This window comes from Carassius carassius, chromosome 20, assembly GCF_963082965.1.
Source record: "Carassius carassius chromosome 20, fCarCar2.1, whole genome shotgun sequence".
In the NCBI taxonomy this organism is placed as follows: Eukaryota; Metazoa; Chordata; class Actinopteri; order Cypriniformes; family Cyprinidae; genus Carassius; species Carassius carassius.
Genome location: NC_081774.1, coordinates 9,755,844 through 9,765,821, shown reverse-complemented (window position 1 = coordinate 9,765,821; position 9,978 = coordinate 9,755,844). Strand labels below are relative to the sequence as shown.

At 38.5% G+C, this 9,978-nt stretch overlaps 1 protein-coding gene across 1 annotated transcript in view; it reads right to left on the bottom strand.

Annotated features, from left to right (window-relative positions):
• Positions 1-7,997: 7,997 nt before the first annotated feature.
• The window catches only part of LOC132096255 (apoptotic chromatin condensation inducer in the nucleus-like), a 30,200-nt gene continuing 28,219 nt past the window's right edge, over positions 7,998-9,978 (bottom strand). The window contains exons 17-18 of the mRNA XM_059501506.1: positions 9,101-9,198; positions 7,998-8,986 (exon numbers count right to left, since the gene is read on the bottom strand). Coding sequence (XP_059357489.1) covers positions 8,687-8,986; positions 9,101-9,198 — 398 coding nt within the window. The 3' untranslated portion in view covers positions 7,998-8,686. The remainder of the gene's footprint in view (positions 8,987-9,100; positions 9,199-9,978) is intronic.

The following is a 9,978-nucleotide window of genomic DNA, read 5'->3' as shown; positions in this document are numbered from 1 at the left end:
GGAAACATATCTGTTATAATGCAAGTGTGTGTGTGCTTTTGAAAATAATTAAACTTCCAGATACTGATTGAGGCACAAACATATGTGTAAGTGAGAGATGGTACTCAATTCAGTGTATTTGTATCCTTTTTAATGGAGACAGCCGAATGTGCCTGCTTTTAGGAATAAGCGTCTGAAGATGGATAATATTTTGGCACTCTGGGTCCAGTCTCGAGGCTTTGGGCAAGCAAGGGGGGCGGACGTTTGGAGGCTAACGATCAAGGAGAATTCCATCAACAACATCTGGAATCCAAACTGCCTCAATACCAGCACATTGCAGGAGAGAGGGAAGAAAACACTGCTTCTCTGTGCACGTATTGTTGATGTAATTCAAATGATGCAAACTTTGACTTGATCTGTCTAAACATAAAGTGCAGAATCCAACAAGATACGTAATGACAGGCCTTCAAGGACTGCTTCTGATGTTCCAAAATGAACTGCGTTTTGTACGTATTTCAGTCAGAGCGTATCCCACTACACAAGCACTCCATCTTTTTCACTCTGTGCACATTTTAGGTAAGTACAATCTTTTCCCAGCTGATTCTGCAGTACGAACAGCAACCTCAGCACTTTCTGTTCTGCCCACAATTCCCTCCATTTCTCTCTCTCTTTTTCTCCAGGCAAGTAGAGTTGCGTTTCCTCAGTTTCTGCTAAGTGACTCTTTTTTTTTTCTTAAACAAGGCTTAACTGAAAACATTAGCAGCACCACAAACATTTCAAGTTTCTCTCTTAAAACACATTCAACCTATTTTTTTTAAGTCTCTGAGCAAAGAAGAGACTTGCCTGCTCTTTGTGATACATTTTACATCTTCATGCTGCTCTGCTTGTTCAAGTGAAGTCAGTCACATGCTATTTAACACCTTTAATTTAACATGCTGTATCCACTTCTTTCGTTGCTGTGAGAATTCCTGGTTTTTCAAGTCTAATGGAGAAAAGAACAGAGTGTCAAATAAAACAGATTCAAAGAATTTGCTGGGAAAAAGTCATTTTCTTTGAAATATGTTTATTTGCTAACTACCAAGCTACATACACTTAAAACTTTGTTTTTATACAATAGCAAAAGATAAGTTTTTTTACATTAAAAAGGTTAATGTAGACAACTTGCACCATCACTTTAGTGATAAGCCTAAATTATTTTCAGCCATTTTGCTAACTATTTTGTGCGGTTAGCTAGTGAACAGTTTCAAGATATGTATTAGGTAGATAGGCTCTTGTGAATATTTTCAAAAGTTCCCTGTGTAAAAAAAACAAAAAAAAAAACAAAAAATGTTTTATGTGGAATGAACACGAGGCATGCAAGCGTGATGCTCCTAAATGCAAACACATGTTTTCCACAGCCTGTATGGAATGTCAATTAACATAAATAATGCAAAGTCAAAAAGTACAAGTCCTAATGTAGGACACATATGGTTTTTGTTTCCTCAAGCCATAAAACAGCGAATCAGAAATCATATTGTGTTTTGTTAACACCTACATACAATAGTAACAATGAAACTTGGCAATCTCATCCCTCTAAATACATTTCCATATGTACAGCACCATTTTTTTTTCAAAGAAATTAATACTTTTATTCGCCAAAGACAAACTGAAATGATCAAAGGTGACAGTAAAATATTAATAAATAAATGTCTGAGCTATCTGTCCAAGTGCTGAACAATATGAACAAAAAATATTAGGCATCACAACTGCTTGCACAATTGATTATAAGATTTTTGTTTGAGCACCTATTTAGCATATTAGAATGATTTCTGAATAATCACATGACACGGCAGAAAATTCAGCTTTGCCATCACAGGAACATTTTAATTGAAATTACTTATTTTAAAATATAATTGTAAAACATTTACATTTTTCTAAATGTATTGCATTCATATGTTGTATGTACACAGTGCATTTTACAGTTTGTGCAACGTTTTGTAAAAGAGTTCTCTTTAGGGACGCATAAAGAACAATTTTGTTTTGTAGAAATCCGTATTGGGGACAGCCTGTCACATCTGTTTTTATTAATACATTTGACTTTTTGCCCCGTTTTCACTGGAACAATATTCCAGCCTCAACTGTGACAATGCAAACACTTCACAAATGTTCTGGTACTCAAACACATTATACATCTTGGCATGAGAGTTTGCGTTTTGTTACATGTCTGTACACAATAAATCTAAGGCAATGCTGAGTTTGCTAAAAATGCACAAAAAAGAAAAGAGGCACATGCATTAACGTGTAGAGCTATGAGAAACATACCATCATCACTTAGACAGGGTGTGGTGTGAGCGGAGCAGATTTTTTTCCGCTGTTCCAGACAAGAGATTGGGGGGGGGGGGGGGGGGTTATAGGAAGTAAAACAATCAGCATCTATAAAATCACAGTGTTGGTTCTTTCCCTCCTTGTTTAAAAGGTTAACACTTCCAAAGTAGGCAGGAAAAGACTCCCCACCAGGAGCTGCTGAATCAGTCTTTCTACCCTCCCCCTGCCTACTGCAGCAAACCCAGCTACCCTCACTCTGACCCAGTCACATCCTCCAGGAAACCCCCCTGCTTCAGCTCAGGCCTGCAACAGTTAACTGGACTTTTTCTTCACCTTATGACTTAATGACTGGACTGCCACATCAGAAGCATGAGGTATATGTTCCCCTTCTTGTCTGTCTCTAATATTTGCTTTTTACCTCAGTAATCCTTCAGTTCTCCTCAAGTTGATTTGCGTTAGATCCTTCACCCCTCCTCCAACACTAAACCACATATTGTTCTCATGTTTAAATCTATGTCATCAAAGTCTAACGTAAAGCCAAGGAAACGGATGAGAAGCATGATGCACAAATACACTTAAGTTTACATCCTTCTGAATGTGTTTGTAAAATGTCTGAAAAGCAGTGGTTTCTAACTTTGGTGCTGTAAGCAGAACTTTTGCATGAGGAATTGAGGTTTTTACAGCTTGAACCAAGTGGTTTTGGGGGTAGCAAGAAAAAGAGAGGGGGTTAGAAAGAGTTATGAGATGCCACATCAGAGTGGGGCTTTGAAAAAGGAGACTTGTGGTTAGTTTCCCCAACTGCTGGACACAAAAGGCGGGAAGGGGGCGTCTGCTGAAGATTGCTTAAAATCTGTTTGCACTGCTCATTCATCAGCAGTTATTACAGGAAGGACAGGATGTGGTAGTATGGCATGATCTAAGGGGCAATGGGGCAATGGGAGAGTAGGTTATCCTTACATTACCCAACCTGGACAAGATTTAAGACAAAAGGCACAGTTGTTGTTCTCCCTGTATAAAGTATTTTTTTTTTCAGGTTCATTCAAATTTAAAATGAAAATTCTGCCATTATTTGGTTACCCTCATGTTATTCCGAATTGATATGCTATTTATCACCTTTTGTACATACAGTGACAGGGGTATAAAAATACTCCATTCTGAATATTTAAATGCTACATTCAGTGACAAACACAAGAACCAATGCAGAACATACCGTGTGTGAAAATGTAACTGAATCTTGTGAGATTTACTGACATCAAGGGAAAGGAGGACTATTAGTGAATATAATTTATGGAGCTTGACAAATGGGGTTTGAAATGTTATATTTGGCTCTATGTGGATTTTGTATTTAGTTTCATTTTGTTGGGAAAAGAAAGAAAAATTCTCAACTTTATGCAATTAAAGCTTTTTAATTAATGAGCTTATATTTATCTCTTCTGTACAAAGTGTTTTATTGCAGCTGTTAAGTTTTATAAATAATTCTTTTAGCACTGGCAGTAATGTTATAGGTGGATGAAACATCTGGATATACATTATGGACTCACTACTATATGTGGATTTTGTACATATTGTGTAAAATCTATAGGATGTACTAACATTAGCCATGGAAGGAAATTAAGAATTGTATATTTATTTGCATAAGCAAGGTTACTAATTGATGTTATCACACTAGTCACATGTTAAAGACGTTTAAGTATTGTGGATCTATGAAAAGTATTGTAGCATTTATCCCAGTTTCACAGATCTCCATTGTAAATGCATTACTGTAAACACAATGTTTGCTTGTTTTTATAAAGTGAGAGACAAGCCAAAGTAGTTCTGTGGTAATTGACTGTATGCCACGGATGCTGTCGACAGCTTGTGAACCTGGAATATTCCTTTAAGATACCCTCCCATGTGCCCTTTTTATGTGGTTTTTGAATTACTGTACATCAGCTGCAATGAAAAACAAACTAACTTCTGAAGAACATTTAAGTTGGCCAAAAAAGTGACTCAGATTCTCTTCTCAAAAGAATGATGCAACAAGTGCTGTCTGACACACAGACACACGTGGGCTCCCGGCAAAAATGAAAACTGGCTAATGGATTTCAAGAAGTATCCTTATAAAAGTTTTAAGAACAAAGTGACTTTTCATCAATAGCTGCAACAGAATGGAGCTCTTCCTCTGACAACATCAAGTGCCTGAACTTCTGATAAGAAGTCCATACAGTGACAGTTCATAGTGGGGAGTATAAAAATACTCCATTCTAAATATTTAAATGTGCTACATTCAGTTACAACGCAGAACAAACCAGGTGTGAAAATGAATCTGAATCTTGTGAGATTTGTTGATGTCAAGGGAAAGGATTTAATAATAATAAAAAAACTTTCCTCAGCTTGTAAAGAAATGCAGATTTTGACAGTAGCTTTCAAGGGGGCAAGGGGATTTTATGTTTTAATTAATGAGCTTCTATTAATCTCTTCTGTACAAAGTGTTACTGCAGCTGTTACAGTTTACAAATCATCCTTTAGCACTGGCAATAATGTTATAGGTGTATGAAACATCTGGATATACATTATGGACTCAGTTCTACATGTGGATTTTGTGTGTACATATTATGTAAAAGTTATAGGAAACCATAAAGTCAACTGCATATATTGAAATTGTATATGTATTTGGATAAAGTTACTAATTGATTTGATCACAGTCACTTGTCAGTTAAAGCCGTGTTTAAGTATTGTGGATAAACGCTAAAATACTTTTCAGAATATATCACAGACCTCCAATGTCAACGCATTACTGTAAACACAATTTTTGCTTGATTTGAAGTAAGAGGACAAGCCAAAAATAATTATGTGGGAAACGACTGTATGCCACGGATAATTTCAACAGCTTTATTCTTTTAAGATACACTCCCATATGCCCTTTATATGTGGTTTGTGAATTACTGTACCTCGGCTACAATGATTAAAATGAATAACCACAATTCTGAATAACTTTTAATTTGGTCAAAAAATGTGAGTCAAGTCCACTTCTGAAAAGAATGATGCAACAAGTGCTGCCTAATCCCAGAGTCTCCGATTTGCAACAGACAAGTTCTTCCTCTGACAGCATCGAGCATCCAAGCTTCTGAGAAGAATCTATCAGTCACCGAAGCGGTGCAGGGTTGGGCTGTTTGTGGGCACGCGAGGGTCGACCCAGTTCAGCTGCCCTATTCAGAGCTTGTTGCATCAGGCCGGAAAAATGCTGCTCTTAGCCACCAGGGCACTAATTACAGAGGACCTATGCTTAGCTCGACAGGAAGGACGTCAAAGACCAAGCACTGAGATGGAGGGAACGAGGCAAGAGAGAGAGAAGGTAGACAAAGCAGTGAAGAGAGGAAGAGGGCCCTTAACAGCCAACAAAGCTCTAAAAATAGAAGGGTGGGAGTTGAGACGCAGACAGGGTGTGAACATTTTCTGAGGCATTATATTTACCTGCTGGTATGCAATACGTGACCAGCCAACAATAGGTTTTTAGAGATAAGACTGTAACAAATGACCTTCCTCTTCACACAACCAATCATGAGCTGCAAATGGAACATAATCTGCCTATACAGACACGCAAAAAATGACATTAGTAAGGTTTTGCTTCTTGAAATTGGATGAGATAAACGAGCTGCTTTTCTAACCTTCATCTTGACTTAAAGGGCAGACAGAGACAGAAGCATGTGACTTGTAAATTTAGATTTGTGGAAAGTCTGCCTCCTTGTGGCACGTGAACAATGACACCGCTTCAGACTCCTGCCAGGGAATAAAAAAAATATTAAATAGTAAAACTATCACAATTTCTATAAAGATATTAAGCAGCACAGCCGTTTTCAACCAGCCATATATATAAAATGATTGTGTTTACACCTAATGCAATAATGTGAATAACTGAATTTTAAAAAGTTACAAAATTTTAATACTTAATCAACGACATGGTTTGTCATCTATGAGAGAGTCTAATTTCAGCACCAGTAAAATAGTATATCTAATAAAAAAAAATAAAAAAATTGTTTTTTTTTTAAAAAATGAACTGTTAAAGGAATCATCGGAAGCAAATTTCACTTTTACATGTTTTTTTTAACAGTAATACGTGTTGGCAGTGTGTACACAACCACCCTATAATGATACAAATCCATCCAGTGTTTTTTTTAAATTGAGGATAAATAACTACTTTCTCAAATCAAGTCATTCTCAAATTGTTGGCTTTGTGACATCACACAGACCCAGGCCACTCCCACGATTGTTGATTGACGTTGGTGTTTCAGCAGACCTGCCCTGAGTGAGCAGTTACAGTTCACCATTATTTCACCGCTGGAGCAAATGTAGACAAGAATGTCTCCTTAGGGACTGAGGTGTTTTGTTTTTGAATGTAATAAACATAGCAGTCGTCATTTACCCCTGACATCTGAGCTGCTAAAGAACCTACAGCAGGGCTCATTAGCATTTAAAGGGACAAGCACTGAAACTGGTCGCTGTGAACAGATCTGTTTTGACAGAGTAAAAAGGATGTTTTACACAACCACTGAGAAATTTTAACCAAATTGTGTTATAGACTTCTCATTAAGACATTAAAGAAACATATCAACTTGTGGAAAATGGGCATCCGATGACCCCTTTAAGATTGCATGATATGGTTGAAAATAAAATGATTTTAAATTGCAGGCCAAAAACTAAAAGCATCACCTACTTGCTTTTATGGAAGAAATAAAACTCAGAGCCTTTTATGAACCTGGACTATAGACCCCTTAAAAGTTTGTAAACATTCCAACGTCTCCGGGTGGGCGGGGCTTAGCTGGAGGCAAAAAGAGGCGCGGACGCAATGTTGACAAGCGTAAACTAGCACGTTTTAGGAGAGATTTATTAAACATGGATGCAGAAGAAGGTTCGGAACTGTCCGAATATGTACAGTCCCTGACTATGCGGGACCGTGACGGCTTTTTTTTTTAATTAACTCTCGCGGATGGAATCAGGCTACCTGACCCGTATGCCATATGAATTACTTTTGGGTGGTTTGGGGAATTTTGTCAAGGCTTATTTTCTAATGTAACCTATCGCTGGTCTAACTATGATTAGCAATGTGTATTATTTTAAGAGACCATTCAAAGGATGACACACACATCTATCGCTGTATGTTTAACATTTAAACTAGCTAGAGCTGAAGGTTGATGACTTTTCATCTATAAAAATGAAACTTGCTCATTTACTAGATAAAACCAACACACCAGTTCATATGCATAGATTATTTTACCTGATATGAAGTGTGCACTGCAAACACGAGCATTATTTATGATCATCTCCGTTCAGTCTGTGCGCCATATTGCATTCAACCACATATGTCTTCTTGATTTCTGTGAAGGAATGTCTGCCGGGATCCGGTAAAACTTTAGTTTTGAAACAAAGTGCTGGTCCTTCTATTCTGGCAGCCAAAAACCCAACAAGAAGACATTTTAAAGTCAAAATCTCAAACTTTTAGCGCACCTACTATGAGTTCTGCCTTATGTTTTGCCTCCAGCTAGAGCGGTGACGTCACAGTGACGTAGGCGATTAAGGGGTCTATAAAGTGGCTGACTAAGCTTGAAAAAAGTAGGACTTCAGATAAATCCATGCAATAGGTGCCAAGTGCACAGCTCAGATGATTATAAACAGCAACACAAACCTGTGACTCCAGTAAGACTCCAGCTGATCCCCTACTAAATCCAAGAAATTACTTTGTGTTTTCAGTTCTTAGACGTAACCTTTTTATTATTTGTACATTCAGCAATTACAGGAGTAAACAAAAAAATGTTTAAAGAAAACAAAATGTCAGCTTTTATGCTAAAACGATAAAAAAAATTAAAAACCAAATGTGAAAAGATTAAATATGCATCCCATTCTCCATGGCAACCTGCTAACAGCAAAGGTGTGGTAAAAAGGCAGACAATACGAGACAAAAAAGGTACAGGGAATGTGAGGAAAACAAGAGGCAAAGTAGTGATCAGGACTTAAATCACACCGAAGGCTTTCAGAGCATCTCTTTCTGATCCCAGCTTCACTTCTTCAGATCTGTCGACACTACACTGAAGGATAAAGTGAATGTCACCAAACCAGGACGACGTCTTGCAGTCCGACCCATTAATACCAGAAGTCCATTAACACTGTGGTGGGAAATTAACACCAGGAGTCTTAAAGCCCAGTCAAGAGACAACAAGAAGAGTCTACATGGAGACACAGCACCACTGTGGTCCCAATGTGTGTGTGTGTGTGTGTGTGTGTGTGTGTGCACACCCGTGTGTCTTTACGCAGAGTGTGTGCGCATGTGTGTGTTTTTTAAGTCTGAGTTGGTCCTCAGGAAGGTAGGCATAGAGCTGTTACAGCACATACAGGAATGGATCACAAACCAGACAGTTCCAGACTTCCCTTAGTGTCGTCGATCTCTGAGTGGAGGGTCGCTGTGGCTTCGTGACCTCCTGCTCCCGCTTGCACTATTTCCACCAGGCCTGCGGTATCCCTCTTTCCTTTTATCCCCCTCTCGCTCCCTTTCTCGACCTCGGTCTCGTTCTCTGTCACGGTCTCTCTCACCTTCCCCTCCTGTGGCCCCGCCAGTCTTCATCCTCTCTCGTCGCTCCTCCTCATGTTTTTTATCCTCCTCTTCCATCTCCTTCCTCCTCTTCTCTCTTTCCCGCATGCGCTCGGCACGAGCCGCAGCCCTCTGTGCCGCCTGCAATGCAAAGTGTGATGGGTAATAAGCATGTGGCATAACATCATAAAAAAAGAAAATGTTTTCCTTAGCAAACATTGCTAATAAGTAACTAAAATGTGCAAAGATACATACCTGCTCCTCAGTCAGGGGGAGCCAGTATATGCACGGAGCCGCTTTGGTTTTGCGGAAGAGGTCATCCAGCAGTTTAGCAGGTGGATCCTCTGGTTTTTCTAAAAAGACACGCACACACAAAAAAAAAGCCAATAAATATTAAACTTTTTTTATTTATAATATATTTATGGTAAAGTATATTGTGTATATATATATATATATATATATATATATATATATATATATATATATATATTAGAGCTGAAACAACGAATCGATTTAATCGATAAAAATCGATTATTAAAATAGTTGTCAACTAATTTAGTCATCGATTCGTTGCTAAATAACTTTTATTTGCCGTAAGCGGCTCATTTCGTGCATATTTCAAATCTGCGGTGACCAAAGTGTGGCAGTAATGAGCCACCGGAGGTTTTACTCAGCCAGTACAGCAGGAGAAGTAGCGAATAGCCAATAGCTGGCCTCGTTTTATGTCACGTGCTTCCCGAACAGCGTCTCTGCAGCATTTAGCGGGATGTGGGAGACCGGGAGTACTTTACTTTGAGCCTTCAAAAAAGAAGAGTAACCTGTAAACTCTGCACTACTGAACTGTTTAAGGGGACGTTCACATATCGCGTCTTTTGCGCGCTCAAGTTCGTTATTTCCAACACCGCACCGCATCGAGTTAAAAACATCTCAACTTTTCTGAATGCTGCAAGCGCATCGCGGGTCATGTGACAAGAACTAACCAATCAGCTTCATCCTTTCCCGTAACAACGTTAAAAGCTCAGTCAAGATGAAAGGAACAGCTGATCATAGTTGTATATGGATTTCTGTTTTGAAATAAATTTAGTAGCAGAGCTACTGCAAGCGATTTTTTTGAGCTGCAAATCCATTTATCC